Source organism: Hypanus sabinus, unplaced genomic scaffold (genome assembly GCF_030144855.1).
Source record: "Hypanus sabinus isolate sHypSab1 unplaced genomic scaffold, sHypSab1.hap1 scaffold_275, whole genome shotgun sequence".
NCBI lineage: Eukaryota > Metazoa > Chordata > Chondrichthyes > Myliobatiformes > Dasyatidae > Hypanus > Hypanus sabinus.
In genome coordinates this window covers 312,294-329,655 of record NW_026780885.1, presented here as the reverse complement: position 1 = coordinate 329,655, position 17,362 = coordinate 312,294, and the positions used below count along the sequence as shown (strand labels likewise).

The 17,362-nt window shown below is 40.6% G+C and overlaps 1 protein-coding gene across 1 annotated transcript; it reads left to right on the top strand.

Annotated features, from left to right (window-relative positions):
• The first annotated feature begins 12,356 nt into the window (after positions 1-12,356).
• LOC132388162 (gastrula zinc finger protein XlCGF26.1-like) lies at positions 12,357-16,331 on the top strand. The gene has a single exon (XM_059960512.1). It carries the CDS (start codon positions 13,548-13,550, stop codon positions 15,192-15,194), a length of 1,647 nt encoding a protein of 548 aa, XP_059816495.1. The 5' UTR covers positions 12,357-13,547; the 3' UTR covers positions 15,195-16,331.
• Positions 16,332-17,362: the final 1,031 nt, after the last annotated feature.

Genomic DNA, 17,362 nt, shown 5'->3' with positions numbered 1-17,362 from the left:
CCCTCCTAGCTGTCAATGTAACAAACACAATGGATATTTTGAGGAATTATTCCAAAAAGCATAGTCAATTTATTAGGTTGTAAGTTGATTCTGAGTGCTTTAGAAATTGTCGAAAAGACTGACTTCCAAAACTGATTTAATATTGAACTTCACCAGAACACATGTGTCAGTGTGGCTATCTCATTTTTACATCTATCCCAATACTTGTCAACATTGGGAAATATTTTCGGAAGTCTCTCCTTCGTCAAATGGTAATAATGGACAATTTTAAATTGAATCAGTGAATGACTAGCACAGATCGAAGAAGAGTTAACCAGCTTCAGAATCCATGTCCAATTCTGCCATATAAAAGAGAAATTGAGTTCCTTCTCCCAGTCCCGTTTAATCTGAAGTAAAGGACGCTTATCCCTTTGTAATAATAAATTATAAATTCTTCCAATAGAACCTTTCAACGAGGGGTTCATATTCATAATAGTATCTAACAAATCAGCCTCCAATATGTAAGGAAAATTATTTAAATATTTTTGTAAAAAATGTCGAACTTGAAGATATTGTAAAAAATGTGAATATAAGAGAGAATACTTATCGACAAATTGTTCAGAAGACCTCAATCTGCCTGCTTTAAATAAATCCAAAAACAAATTAATACCTTTATTTTTCCAAAGTAAAAAAAAAATTGCATCACTCCAAGAAGGTTTAAAAAAGTAATTATGATAAATTATACTACAAAGTTTAACCTTTTTAAGATTAAAAAAATTGCGGAACTGGATCCAAATTTGTAAAGTGCTTAACCACAGGATATAGGTTTAAATTAGCAACGTTAGCTAATTGTATAGGTAACTCCGAATAACGAAGTTAAATAAAACTGTTTCACAGCTCTCAGTTCCTGGTCTACCCAGATTGGCTGTTCATTCCTATCAACCCAATGTAATCAGAAGGACATACACCGCGTTAACAGCCCAATAATACATTCATAGATTAGGCAAAGTGAGACGACCATCCTTTTTCAACTTTTGCAAATGACATTTACCAATTCTTGGTCTTTTATTATCCCAAATAAAAGATAGAATAATAGAACCAATCCGATCAAAAAAACTTCTTAGTAAACAAAAACAGGAATATTCTGAAATAAATATAAAAATTTTGTTGGGCGGAAGCAGACATTTTGCTTGCTTCTTCTGGAATAATCCCAAAAATTGCTGTAAGTGGATTAGGTTGAAGATCCACATCTATAACTTTAGATAATATTCCAAACACATCCCTCCAAAAATTGTTTAAACTTGCACCTGACCAAAACATATGAGTTAGAGTAGCTACTTCTTCAGTACATCTGTCACAAATAGGGCTTATATTAGAAAAAATATGAGCCAATTTATCTTTGGACATATGGGCCCTGTGTACTATCTTAAACTGAATTTAGATATGGCATGTGCAGATAGGTGAATTATTGACTAAATAATAAATTTTACTCCACTGATTATCTGAAAGTGAATGTTGAAGTTGTACTTCCCTGGTGCGTTGAACCCTATCATTAGGCGACATGCGAGCATTCATTAACTGTTTATAAAGGATTACTATTAATTGTTTTTGACAAGGTTTAAACTGAAAAATAGCATAAGCCAAATTTAAAGAGCAGGCCAAGGGGTAAATTGGTTAAAAAATCACGTAAAAAATTCCCAACCTGTAAATATCTGAAAAATGTGTATTAGAGATATCATATTTGTCCATTAACTGTGAAAAAGACATTAAACAGTCTCGTAAAAACAAATCTAAAAAAATCCACTGAAGGAGGAAAATTGGCTTTATAAAGATCCTGATATTTTTTAGTAATTATAACCCCTAAATATCTAAAAGAATCCATAACTTTAAAAGGAATATTATCATATATAGAGACAGATGCATTTAATAGAAGTAATTCACTTCTACTAAAATTTATTTTGTATCCTGAAAGGTCTCCGATTTAGTCATATAATTTTAGCAAAGCAGGAATAGATTATTCAGGCTTGGATATATATACCAATAGATCATCAGTGTAAAGAGAGATCTTGTGCATGGTCTCATTCACAAAAATCCCATGAATATTTTCGGCTTCACAAAGAGCAATAGCAAGGGGCTGGAATCTTAATTTACATAACAAAGGACTTATTGGACAAGCTTGGCTTGTCCCCCGTGATAGCTGAAAAAATGAGACCTACAGTTATTAGTGATAACAACAGCAATAGGAGCTTTATATATCATTTTTATCCAATTATTAAAATTAATACCAAAACCAATTTTTTCTAAAGTATTAAATAAATATTTCCATTCAATTTAATCAAATACTTTTTCAGCATCCAAAGATTTAAGGCATTGTGGAGTTTTAGAAGGTGAATGTATAATGTTAAATAATCTCCGAATATTTGAGAAAGAATAATGACCCTTTATAAAGCCTGTTTGATCTTTAAAAATGATTTTACCCAAAATACTCTCCAACAGATTGGCCATTATCTTTAAGTGAATATTAGTATCAACATTCTATAATGAAATAGGTCTGTATGAGGCACAATCAGAAGGATCTTTATTCTTTTTGAGTATTAAAGAAATAGAAGCTTCATAAAAAGTAGAGGGTAAATCACTTTTCACAAAAGATTCTTTAAACATCTTCAACATATACGGAGAAAGCAATTTTCCAAATTTTTTATAAAATTCTACAGGATAACCGGCAAGTCCCGGGGCCTTACCAGACTGCATTGAGAAAATAGCTTCATGAATTCTGGATTCAGTAATTTAGGCATCCAGAGTTTTTTGATCCTCAACAGAAATTTTAGGGAAAGCAATCATTTGTAAAAAAACACAACATTCATTTCAGAAGAGTCCACTGGACATTGAGATTTATAAAGTTCAGTATAAAAGTCTTGAAAAATCTTATTAATTTCTTCATAATCCCGAGCCAGGGTACCATCTTTTCTACGAATTTTCAAAATTTGCCTCTTGGCTCCACCTGATTTTAATTGAGATGCAAGTAGTTTATTATTTTTATCTCCAAACATATAAAATTGGGTCTTTAACTTAAGTAGATCAACTTCAATTGAATGCGTTAATAATAGGTTATATTATGATTGAAGTTCCACCCTTTTTTTAAATGTCAATATTAGGGTGTCACATAGATATTATCTAAATCTTTAATTTGTTTTGAAATTTTATCTAATTTTGCTTTAGCCTGTTTTTTAAGTTTAGTTGAATAAGAAATAATCTGACCACATAAAAATGCTTTGAATGTATCCAATATAATTAATTTAGACATACCACTTATATCATTAAAAAGTAAAAAATTCTTTAATCTGGCTTTTGATAAAACTGATAATGTCAGAGCTTTGCAATAAAGTCTGAGACATGTGCCATGGTGGACGGCCAAAAATGTCATCATCAAATTCAAAGGACAAACTCAAAGGCGCATGCTCAGGTATAGCAATAGTGTCATATTCACAGTTTTAAACATTAGGCAAAAGACAGGGATCAACTATAATATAATCAATCCTTGAATATATTTTATAAACATGGAAAGAAAAACAATATTCTCTGTTATCAGGGTGTAAATGCCTTCATAATTCGATCAACACAAAATTGGTCAAAAAAGAGTTAATAACTGACGCAAAATGATTTGGAAGTCATTGATTAGTTGAGCTCTTATCAGTCATAGGATTTAAGCAACAGTTAAAATCCCCACCCACTAACAACATATACTCATTTAAATCTGGCAGTAAAGCAGATATTTTTTTTTTAAAAAGCAGGATCATCTAAATTAGGACCATATAAATTAACCAAAACAACCTTTCTATTACAAATCACTCCTTTAACAATTAAAAATCTACCATTAGAATCTGATCTAATGAGGACCATTATCCTCTTGAGTAAATATATTAGATTTAATAAAGATAGACGCACCCTTACTTTTGCTCTGAGAAGTAGCATGGAGTTGTTTTCCATTCCACCAGCGAAAAAATCTATTTTGATCTCCTGCTTTGTTATGCGTCTCCTGAGCAAAAATTATATCAGTTTGGAACCGATTAATAATTTTAAGTCTTTTTTGTTTAATAGGATAATTGCAACCACGTATATTCCAAATGATTACATGAATCCATTTAACTGCCATACTATAATTTTATTCTAATTTACTTTATACATGCGCAGAACACATACCAATACGGGATTATCAAAGATGGCAGTGATGAAGAATAAAGCCAGATAGAAAACACGCATGCTCTGGAACCACCCAATGGGGAAAAAAAAACTCCTAACTTTAAACCCACCCACCCTCCCAAAAGCCTGAAAAAAAGGCAAGTGAACTAAGATAGATGCAAAGACATGGGCCACTCTGTTGTTCTCATCTCTGCCTCCCCCCAGCCAGTACATAAAATAAATAAAATGACCTTGCAAGAAAGACAGTAAAGTCTCAACAAAGGAGAGTGTTTACATTCTATCATGTGTTAAACAGAAAAAGAACCAAAATAATATAATCTCTTATAGAGAAAAGCCAGCCCCATCTTAAGTTTAGCTTTAAATCCCTTTAAATTCAGTTATAGGGCGCTATAATAAAACAGATTAAAAAAAGTTAATAGTATACTTAACTGATCTAAATTGATGGAAATATTAATTAGTAAAATCATAGTAACTTAACCCTCCCAGATAAATATATAAAAAGAAACCCTGTTGGTAGAAAAAAAACTACCAGTTAGTAATTTAAGAAATAACAAAAAAAATCAAACCAAATATTAGATAAAAGGAACAAATCCCATTATCCTCTTTTCTCAGTCAAATATGTAATTAACCATTTAAACAGTGAAACTTGATCCGTAAATGTTCTTTCCAAACAAAAATCCAATAGGATGTAATGATGAGCAGGTTTTCTTTTCTTCTTTTATTAATCTGTCAATGAAATATCCAAATAGCCTTCATATATCTTCTTTTCGTAGTGTGAGTAATATACAGATAAACAAACAGCTTTTCAGATAGTTCATTCAGTAGTAACGTCAGTGGTGGTGACAGGTATAGCCTGGACAAAATCCAGCTCGACTTTTGGGTCAAAGAAAGTACATGGGGAAGAATTAGGAGGAAAAACTTTCATTCTTGTCGGGTAACTCAAAGAGGGGAATCGTTTCTTATCATATGCTTGTTTCATTACCAAAGCAAATCTTGCTCTTTGTTCCATTACTTCTTTTGGATAATCTTCGTAAAAACGGAGCTCAGACTCATTGAATCTGAAAACTCTGTTTTCTTGCCTGTCGCATTATTTGATCTTTTATTTTAAAGTGATGAAAACAAGCCAAAACAGATCTTGATCTGGTTGAGTCTTTAAATTTCGAAGTGGACAGCCTGTGTGGTCTTTCAATAGCAGGTAGCTGTGATGAAATAGTCAGAAATAGATCATGAAAGAGCTTACCAAAGTAAACCATTACGTCTCCATTTTCAGCTCCTTTCTGCAATCCAATGATTCGTATGTTGTTTCTGCGAGTCTTAGTTTGCAAATCAATAATCTTATTAACGATATTTTTCCAAACAGGTTGTAGTTTCAGACAGTTTTTGCTTAGTTAACTTCAATTCCTTTTCATGATTAGTAACTTGAGTTTCCAGATCTTTAAGTTTTCCCAGAAATAAATTCATTTCATTATATTCTTTTCCAGTTGATCTTTAATTGCCTTATTCTGATCTTGAATTGATTTCAGTGTCCAAACAATATCTTCAGCCCATGATGGCATTTCAACAGATCTTTCCTTCGGTGTCTTTCCTTTTTCATTACCTTTGTCAGTTAGGTTTATACAGATTCTTCCCACTTCTCATAGGCATATGCATATCACTCCCCTTCAAGAATCAGCAATTAAAAATTTGAAATTCAAAATTTAAGCTGTGGGCGGGAGAGAAAACTAAGAGCAGCACAGAATTAGTGCTACTCCATCGACAGAGGCAGTCTCCATTCACCTGTAATATTAGTTCCCTTTGGGGTTGATTGGCATTCGAAAGGCCTATCCAATGATATGTCAAAGCTCGTTGCATTCGATTTTGGTCATTGTCAGGCCAATCCATATTATTTGTTAATGATGTTGGCTAACTTAGTTGGTAAGCATTGGAGCAGTAAGGCATTAAATTGGGGGGACAGATTCCCATCATTAAAGGCTTGGTCTCCTAAGAAAGTGCTTTAGCAGGCCACAAAACTCATACAGTGTCGATATGCCAGACATGGTGTTCGGGATTCCATGTTTCCCTATCAGTTGTAACTTTAGACTGACATTCCTGCCTTTCTCTCCTATTTAGACCGGCCTTGGTTTGCTTACGTTGTTTTTCCTGCTGTTGTTTTCGGCGCCCATCCATCCATTCATGCTCTGTTTTTAATGTCTCCCAACCTTTGGTGTTCCTTCTGCAGTACTTACCTCTATCCTAGTGGTCGCCAACCTGTTGATTGTGATCGACTAGTCTACTTTTGAGACTTCCCCAGTAGATCCTGGGAAAAGGGAAGAAAGGAAGAAACTGTTGAGAGATTGTTCCCGGGTTGTGGGGTTTTAGTTCCATTTTTTCTACATGCGTGTAACTCCCCCGCACTACACAGTGGTCCCCAACCACTGGGCCGCGAGGAAACAACATGAGTCAGCTGCACCTTTCCTCATTCCCTGTCAGCCCACTGTTGAACTTGAGTGCACGCGAGGTCATCAATCGCCTAACCGCAGTGACACCCTCATGCCAGAGATCACCAGTTGGCCTCGGGCGGCCGGTGGGAAGTGCCGTCACTACTGGCCTGGAGTGCTGCCTCTAAACCTGTTTAGCACACTGAATGTTCGTGGGGAATCTGGTGCTAAAATATTCGCCGTCGATCTAATTTGGGCTCAGCGTTTCATAGGTATCAGAGCAGCTACCGTGCTGTGATTTACTGAAACAAACTTTTGTCGGCTGATAGGTCCTACAAGGGGGGGCGGGCGCGTGCCCTGTCACACTCCTTGCTCGGTCGGTCACTCTCTCCAGACTGTGTCTACCACGGCCCCAGCACAGGGACCTCCGGCCCTGACATTGTCCTCTCACCCGACCCACAACCAACCAAACCAAGCCAAGGCATCTGGCGGAGGGCGGGCAGGAGGCTGTCCAATGAGGCAATGAAGCCCTCAAATCTGCTTCGGTACCCCGAGTCCAAGCACCCTGCACTTAAATGCAAACGCTTTGAGTTTTTTCAGCGGAGAAAACGTGAGCAGCGCGGGACAGAAGCTAAGTGCCGAGAGCTGCGAAAACTAAATTACAGAATAGACCGGACATAAGGAACCTGCTTCGAGTATCGCTGTATTCCTATCGTGGTTCACACCCCCACCCACCCCATCCCCCGTCAGCCGGTCCGCAAGAATATTGTCAATATTAAACTGGTCTGCAGTGTAAAAAAAGGGTGGGTGCCCCAGTGTTTATACATTATTTCTACTTCCAGGTTGTGGGGTTTTATTTCCGGTCTTTTCTGCCCTCCTGCGCATGCGTGTAACTGATTGATCTGGGTCGATCTTGCATTTTAGTAAGGCCAAGGTAGGGGATCTTGGGCTTAAAATGGTTGGTGACCACTACTCTATCCCTTTATCACATGCATTATTCCTCCAACTTGCTGATAATATACTGTTCCACTTTAAAGGTATGTCACATATGGAATTTATTCCAGTTAGCCAAGGATTTCCTTCTACGCCACTGTGCGGTGTTGGGAAATCATGTACAAGGCAAGTTACAGCAGTAGTTTGCCATTGCCTTCTGCTGGGTGAGTTGTTTTGTTCACCAGCTCTAACCCTGCACAGATGAAACAGTGTAAGGGAGTCGGCTGGATTCGAACTCGGGACCTCTTGCCTAAGTCCAACGGTGAAGCCACTATGCCACCAGTGGCATAGCCAGCAAAGTTCTGCTTTACAACTGCCTTTTCCTTCCATTCCCTTTTCAACAATTTCCACTTCTTTCCTCAGTTCTTTATCCAAATCAAATTTACTGCTTGTTCTCATGAGATAATAACCCAGGCTCCTGCACCCTCCCCCATCCGTGGCCACATTTTGTTCCCCAATTTCTTATTCAGCACTGCACTCAACATTCACAAATATTTTTCCTTGTCTGAAGAACTCTCACACAAATTGTGTCGGGCTGCTGCTGGCCCACTCGTATCAATCGTCCGCAATTGACCAGTGGTCTCTAAGTAATTTATTGGGCACAAAGCCTCCTGCTCAATAAACAATGAGATAAATGTACCCGGCTGGCACCTCCTGCTTAATGGATGAATTTACCTGGCATGTCTGCCTCCTGGCCACTTAGTAAAATTTTGCCTACCTTATACAAATCTCCCAACAAATTCTTTCCTGATCCTGTCAAGTTATGTGATCAGCCTTGAGTGAGGCACCGTACGTCCAAAGGAACTAACGGTGAGTGACAAATACCCATTGGGCTCCCTTTCGGTCTCCGCAGTCCCCAGAGTGGTCCAGCTGCTTACTTAGCCCGTCTGCTTGGCACTCCCTGTATTGAGATCCTGTTCATGATGCCAAATGTTAAAGTTGAATCTGAATAAAACTCAGGAGACCAGCTTCTTATCGACGCCATGGTTTATTGTGCATTCAAATACCTGCAGGAGTTTTGAGACCCAGTTGTCAAAGGGGAGCACTGCCACCTTCTGACAAGTCGAATGACTTGGGTTACAGCCATATATTTATAAATAGTACATCCCATACATTAATATTGCAAGATGTTATTTGAACTGGCACACACACTAAGTGTGTTGATGCAAAACTTAATTACTTAGATAACAGAGTTTGGTTTTAATTATAGATGGGTGGACTGTCCAGTCCTTATCAGTTATTCCCTTTGCAAGGCCCTGACTTAATTACAAACAGATATTCATTCCTGTCCCTATCAGTGAGTCCTCCTCCAAGGATACTCACAACAAGGATACAATGTATAATCTTATCAGCTCTCAATGTGTCTCTCTGCAAGCCACAGAGAACGGGTAATGAGTCTGTCTTAGCTAAACGCTGAAGACGGAGTTCACCAGTTCAAAATTCCTATTCACTCCAAATTATTCTTTTAGCCAGAGGTTACACAGGTTCAAAATGAATTTTTTATATACCCTTAATTCGTCAGGAGGGTTCAGGGGAAATCTTTATGCCCAATATAGAAACTGGTGTTACCTGTGTGTATTGTGGCAATGCAAGAGGTGCTGGAGAATTTGTAAGTGGGAAGAAGTGGAGTAATATTTGCAAATCTGACTTTTTAAAGCATAATTTAGCAAGCAAACCACATATGGGCAATATGCAAAAGCTTTGGTGCGAAAATCCTTCATTACCCGTTACAGGCCTGCAACATAGGTTGTGTGAGAGTGCAGATGAACTCGATCAAACCCACGGGAGATCAAAGTACTTATCAACAGTGATTTGCTAGCTGTGAAAACAATTACCTCTCTGTATAAAATTTACTGTGCACATGTCACCGAGTTAAAAATAGTGCACAGTACAGGATTTGAGTGCACACTGGTCATTACAAATTAGAGGGGACATTGGTGGGAAGGTGGTGAGACCTCCAGTGTCCCTGATGTCCTCACCTACAAGATGTGCAACCTGTACGTTAAGGAGATGGAACCTGAAATGGATGAATTCCGGATCATCTGGGAGTTGGAGAGGGTGATAGATATGACATGAAGAGAGGTGAGTTACACCCAAGGAGCAGGACACAGGATACTGGGAGAGAGTCAGGAAGGGGAATGAGGTTAAATAGCCATTGCGGAGAACTCTTGTGCCCATCAAACACAACAAAAGGTAGACCACTTTAGAAACTGGTGGTGAAGGGGATTACCTGACAGTCAAAGGGGTGATAGGGGATTCATTAGTTAGGGGAACAGAACAAGAGGGGACTGATATCCAAGTGGTAAGGCATGCTAGTGCTAGTGAGGGTGAAGCGGGTGATGTGGTTAAAATAAGCTGTAAGGGGAATGGGAGCCAGAATGACCAAACAGATAATGGAGAGGGTGAATTGAATTGAATTGACTTTATTAGATACATACTTCATAAACATGAGGAGTAGAAATCTTTATGTTATGTCTCCATCTAAATGTGCAATGTGCAATTTATGGTAATTTATGATAGATCGTTTGTACACAGGACAGTCAATATAACATCGAAATGCAATTGTATCAGCATGAATTAATCAGTCTGATGACCTGGTGGAAGATGATGTCCCGGAGCCTGTTGCTCCTTTTGCTGTGGTACCATTTCCTGGATGGTGGCAGCAGGAACAGATTGTGGTTTTGGTGAATTTGGTCCCTGATTTCCTTTGGGCCCTTTTTATACACCTGTCTGTGTAAATGTACTGAATAGTGGAAAGTTCACCACTACGGATGTGCTGGGCAGTCCGCAACACTCTCTGAGGTTTCCTGCAATTAAGGAAAGTACAGTTCCCATACCAGGCAGAGATGCAGCCAGTCAGGGTGCTCTCAATTGTTTCCCTGTAGAAAGTCCTCAGAATTTTGGTCCCCATCTCCAACTTTTTCAACTATCTGTGGTGACAGAGGTACTGCTGTGCTCTTTTCACAACACAGCCGGTATGTACAGACAATGTAAGGTGCTTTGTGATGTTTATGCCGAGGAACTTAAAGCTGTTCACCTTCTTAACCCCAGATCCATTGATGTCAATAGGGGTTATCCTGTCTCCATTCCTCCTGTCGTCCACAATCAGCTCCTTTGTTTTTGTGACAATGATGGAGGGTTTGTTTCCTTGACACCAGTCAGATGTTCAGATCATAGATAGATTCAGCAGTTAGATGGTTGAGCCTGGTGCAATGAATGTGCTGAGCTGTGTATATCACAATGCAAGAAGCATCGTAGGAAAGCCAGATGAGCTCAGGTAGGGAATTATGATATTGTAACCAATATTGGGACTTGGTTGCAGCCAACAGTCTCAGGGATTTAGAGGAACAAATTTGTAGAGAGATTGCAGACCATGCCAATAAACAAAAAGGTTGATTCAGTAAGTGATTTTAACTTTCCACATATTGACTGGGACTCCTAAACTGTAAAGGACTAGATGAGGTAGAGTTTGTCATATGTGCCCTTAATCAATACGTAGAATTCCTGATGTAGAAGTGTGCAATAAGCTGTTAGGAAATGATCAGGGCTGGTGACAGAAATTAGTGATCATAATGCCATGAGATTCAAAGTAAATATGGAAAAAGAGAGGTCTGGACCACCGGATGAGATTCTAAATTGGAGAAAGGTCAATTTTGATGGTATCAGAAAGGATCTGACAAGTGTGGTTTGGGACAGGTTGTTTCCTGGCAACGGAGTACCTGTAACTGGGAGGTCTTCAGATGTGAATTTTTGAGGATGCAGAGTTTGTATGTGCCTGCCAAAATGAAAGTTGAAAGGTAACTGGTCCAGGGAACCTTGGTTTTGAAGAGAAATTGAAGCCTCGTATATATTATTCCACTAAATGCCTCAGACTGTTGGGTGCTACCGAGACCCATTAATGACTACAAGTCATAATTCCACGCACTGAGCTCATCTGAATTTTTTTGTTGTCTTTTGGTTTCTCAAAGCTTCCGAATATTTGTTCTTTTGTTTGCCCTCTCTTTGACATTTATGTTGGCTTTGGCTTCTCATTTTAGCCACAGTTCTGTCCTCCTGTCTTTCTGATGCTTCCACTTCTGTGGAATCACTCAGGTCCCAAATTGCTCCAGAAACTCCGGCCACTGCTGCTCAATTGTCACACCTACCCTTTACCTTCCAAACAAGTTTGGCCAGCTTCTCTGCCATATAAACATGGAGAAGTTCAGAAAAGAAACAGGCTATTTGTCCCATCTAGTCAATGCCAAAAAAGCATTTAAACTTGCAGTGCGATCTGGACCAGCTGGCAAAATGGTTTGAGAAATGGAAAAAGGAATTTAATGCAGACAAGTGTGAGTTGTTGCACTTTGGACTGACCTACCGAAGGAGGTCTTTCACAGTGACTGGTCGGGCACGGAGGAGTGTTGTAGAAGAAAGGGACCTGTTGTAGAAGAAAGTCCTTAATTCACTGAAAGTGGTATCACAGTTAGATAGAGATGGAAGGGAAGATTTTAGCCCAATGGCCTTCATGAACAAAAGTACTGACAACAATAGATGAATGTTATGTTGACTTGTAGAAAACATTGGTGAGGCCTAATTTGGAGTACTGAGTACAGTTTTGGTCACCAACCTACAGGAAAGATGTAAGGACTTTGAAAGAGTTCAGAGAAAATTCACAAGGATGTTGCCAGGTCTGGAGTACTTGGGTTATAAGGAAAGATTGAACAGGTCAGGACTTTATTCCTTGGACTGTAGGAGATTGAGGGGAGATTTGATTGTGTTAGAGGGGCATAGATAGTGTAAATGCAAGCTGGCTTTTACCACTGAGATGGGGTGGGAGTACAACCAGAGGCCATGGGTTAAGGGTGAAAGGTGAAATGTTAAGGGGAATATGAGGGGAAACTTCTTCACACAGACAGTCATCGGGGTGTGGAATGAGCAGCCAGCTCAAGTGGTGCATGCGAGCTCGATTTCAACATTTCAGAGGTTCATGTAGGTACCTGGATGGTAGGGGTATGGGAGTGGGCAGTTTAAATAGTTTAGCACAGACTAGATGGCCCAAAGGGCCTGTTTCTGTGTTGTAATTTTCTACAAGAATGTGAAATATTACAAAAATTCACTCTGTCTTTTTAACAGTTGTGCGGACCAACCACTCACCTCAACAGGAATTTTTAATATGGCATTAAAACTGTGGCACTTTACGTTAATAATACATAAAAGAAAATCCTAGATGCACATCAAGAAAGACTAATTGCATGAGACTGGTTTTGTTACTGTGGGGCCAGGCACCCATGCAGCTCAGCAGGAACAGGGAATAATACCAATGGAGAGAGTCTAACTCCACCAAGGTACAAATTGGAGATGACAGAAATGCCCCATTCTTATAGAAACAGGAAGAGCATCAAAGAATTGATGGTCATTCCAGATACCAGCACTCTGCCCAGTCAGGAGATGATTTCTCTGTCCAACTTGGGTAGAACCTCACTGAAACAGTGCGATACCAGGTCAAACCTTGGTAACTGAAGTAATCTCATCTGAAATGTTGTCCTACACCCATTGATGGATTTTGTAAATCTTTTTACAGGTTAAAAACAAGAAGGAATTTGTCTCCAGGAAGTTAAAACACGGCACACCAGTTTTGTTGTCTCTGTCTATATTTAAGGAGCAAGGGATTCAATCGACCATCCTTCCTGCTCAACTGTGGGGAGGGATTTATTCGGTCATTTGACCAACTGGCAACCCGTCATTTTACACAGGAGAAAGGCTGTTCACCCGTTCAGACAGTGGGAATGGATTCAGTCGGTTATCACAATTGAAGGTACATCAGTAATTTCACACTGGGCAAGGCCATTCACCTGTTCTGTGTGTGAGAAGGCGTTCAGTCGGTCTTCCCACCTGTGGACACACCAGTCAGTTCACACTGGGCAGAGGCTGGTCATCTGCTGAACATCTGGGAAAGGATTCACTCTGTCATCTGACCTAATGGCTCACCAGCGTGTTCACATTGGGGAGAAGCCATTCACCTGCCCAGTCTGTGGGAAGGGATTCACTCAGCCATCCACCCTACAGAGTCACCAGCGAGTTCACACTGGAGAGAGGCCTTTCACCTGCGCAGAATGTGGGAAGGGATTCACTAAGTCATCCACCTTACTGGTACATCAGCGAGTTCACACTGGGGAGAAGCCATTCAGCTGCTCAGTCTGTGGGAAGAGATTCACTCAGTCATCCCACCTACAGAGTCATCAGCGAGTTTACACTGGGGAGGGGCCGTTCACCTGCTCAGAATGTGGGAAGAGATTCACTTATTCATCCACCCTACAGAGTCATCAGCGAGTTCACACTGGGGAGAAGCCGTTCACCTGCTCAGTCTGTGGGAAGGGATTCACTCAGTCAACCCACTTACAGAGACACCAGCGAGTTCACACTGGGGAGAAGCCGTTTACCTGCTCAGAATGTGGGAAAAGATTCACTGATTCATCCGCACTACAGAAGCATCAGCGATTTCACACTGGGGAGAAACCGTTCACCTGCTCAGAATGTGGGAAGAGATTCACTGATTCATCCACCCTGCGGAAGCATCAGCGAGTTCACACTGGGGAGAAGCCGTTTACCTGCTTAAAATGTGGGAAGAGATTCACTCAGTTATTCAATCTACAGAGACATCATCGAGTTCACACTGGGGAGAAGCCTTTCACATGCTCAGTCTGTGGGAAGAGATTCACTGATCTATCCACCCTACTGAGGCATCAGCGAGTTCACACTGGAGAGAGGCCGTTCACCTGCTCAGAGTGTGGGAAGGGATTCACTCGGTCATCCCACCTACTGGCACACCAGCAAGTTCACATTGGGGAGAAGCCATTCACCTGCTCAGTCTGTGGGAAGGGATTCACTCAGTCATCCAATCTACAGAGACATCATCGAGTTCATACTGGGGAGAAGCCGTTCATCTGCACAGTCTGTGGGAAGCGATTCACTGATACATCCACCCTACTGAGTCATCAGCGAGTTCACACTGGGGAGAAGCCGTTCATCTGCTCAGAATGTGGGAAGAGATTCACTGATTCATCCACCCTACGGAATCATCAGCGAGTTCACACTGGGGAGAAGCCATTCACCTGCTCAGTCTGTGGGAAGGGATTCACTCAGTCATCCCACCTACAGAGACACCAGCGAGTTCACACTGGGGAGAAGCCGTTCACCTGCTCAGAATGTGGGAAGAGATTCACTGATTCATCCGCCCTACTTTGTCATCAGCGAGTTCACACTGGGGAGAAGCCGTTCACCTGCTCAGAATGTGGGAAGAGATTCACTGATACATCCACCCTACGGAAGCATCAGCGAATTCACACTGGGGAGAAGCCGTTTAACTGTTCAGAATGTGGGAAGAGATTCACTCAGTTATCCAATCTACAGAGACATCATCGAGTTCACACTGGGGAGAAGCCGTTCACGTGCTCAGTCTGTGGGAAGAGATTCACTGATCTATCCACCCTACTGAGTTATCAGCGAGTTCACACTGGAGAGAGGCCGTTCACCTGCTCAGAGTGTGGGAAGGGATTCACTCAGTCATCCCAACTACTGGAACACGTCAATTCATATTGGGGAGTGGCCGTTGTTATGAATCCCTAGGTTTCGTTTGCTGTGGACTGTCATTTTAAGAGAGAGAAATTAAGAAGTCTGACTTGCAGCTTGTTTACATCGCTCGCAGCTTGTTTCGTTTTAACCGAGGACACAGACACTCAGAGTCAGACGGAGACGGATGAAAAATGAAAGGATTGAAACCAGGGAAATAGTGGCCAAAGGTCACTGTTTAGAACATTCCTAGGCCCACAAGGGTGGGTTAATTATCCATTCGCCGTACATCGAATGTGTGGTTGTCACCTCATTTAACCCATAGGAGTGGATCTGATTTGGGATATCCTGTTTAGACCACTTATGTGTTAACCCTTGCCTGTGTGTGATGTGGTCATTCATTTGAAGATGATACCCCTCATGACAAGTCACATTCGGTGATAATTCGTATGTAGATTTGTAAAGATGATGGATAAAATCTACAGCAACTGTTCTCTCATTTTAACACTGTGGAACCTGCAGAACAGACAGACAGACAGACGTACTTTATTGATCCTGAGGAAAATTGGGTTTCGTTACAGCCGCACCATCCAAGATAGTGTAGAAATATAGCAATATGAAACCATCAATAATTAAATAATAATGTTAATCTTTGCAAGTGGAAATAAGTCCAGCACCAGCATATTGGCTCAGGGTGTCTGACACTCCGAGGGAAGATTTGAAAAGTTTGATGGCCACAGGCAGGAATGCCTTCCTGTGATGCTCAGTGTTACATCTCGGTGGAATGAGTCTCTGGCTGAATGTATTCCTGTGCCTAACCAGTACTTTATGGAGCGGATGGGAGTCATTGTCTAAGATGGCATGCAACTTGGACAGCATTCTCTTTTCTGACATCACTGTCAGAGTGTCCAGTTCCACCCTCACAACATCACTGCCCTTACGAATGAGTTTGTTGATTCTGTTGGTGTCTGCTACCCTCAACCTTCTTTCCCAGCACACAACAGCAAACATGATAGCACTGGTCACCACAGCCTCGTAGAACATCCTCACCATCGTCCGGCAGATGTCAAAGGACCTCAGTCTCCTCAGGAAATAGAGATGGCTCTGACCCTTCTTGTTAACAGCCTGAGTGTTCTCTGAGCAGTCCAGTTTATTGTCAATTCGTATCCGCAGATATTTTTAATCCTCCACCATGTCCACACTGACCCTTTGGATGGAAACAGGGGTCACCGGTGCCTTAGCCCTCCTCAGGTCCACCACCAGCTCCTTAGTCTTTTTCACATTAAGCTGCAGATGATTCTGCTCGTACCATCTGACAAAGATTTCCACCATAGCTCTGCACGCAGCCTCATCTCCCTTGCTGTTCGACATAACTGCCTTCTCTTGACATTTACCCTAAATTACAAATATCTCTCCCATCACCTATTTTGTGGATAAACTGAACTTTCATACTTTACAATCTCAGGACTCCAAGCCTTGTTTCCCCTGAGCTCAATAGTTTGGGAGTTAAATTTACACACATATATACACATAACACTGTTAATTTTCGTTTAACTTGCTTAAGTTACTATATTATAAGTGGATACTAATAAGCATTGTGGTTTTCACATCAAAAACAGACTCCAGTAGTAGTCTGTTGCTGCTGGTTCGTTTCTGAAGCGTTACGGTTCTCCTGCATCTGGGTTATGATCAAATTTGAGGATTGATTAATTATCAATTTCATTGGGGAAAACTCTTTTGATTTATTTCTGTTTGGGAAATTTGCAGCAATGGATGTTGATCGATGTCAGGAAGCGCCAACCTCTGAGGCATTAGAGGACGCCAGAAGGGTTGAGTTGTTGAGTATTGCTGAAAGGTTAAAACTTGTTAAGGTGAAATTGACAATGAGGAGGGCACAGATGCAGAGGGTGATAGCTAAAAATTATGTATCTGAGGGTGTGTTTAAAGTGGAGAAGTTGGAGGTGTTTCCTGAAAGTGAACCTCGTGAGCTTGAGCTCCAGTACAAGTGAGAAAAATTAAAGATGGAGGCTGCGGAAAGGCAGAGGCAGTTTGAGGCTAGAGAGGCAGAAAAACAGACAGAAAATTGTCTCATAAAGTGTGATAAAGGGAAAGGCTTAGCATGCCTATACTGCTTTGCCAGTTGATGAAGCAGCTGATTTTTTTTATACTGCACCAATCATCGCCACTGGGCTATAAACGTGCAGGAGCAGTGTGTGGTTCAGTGC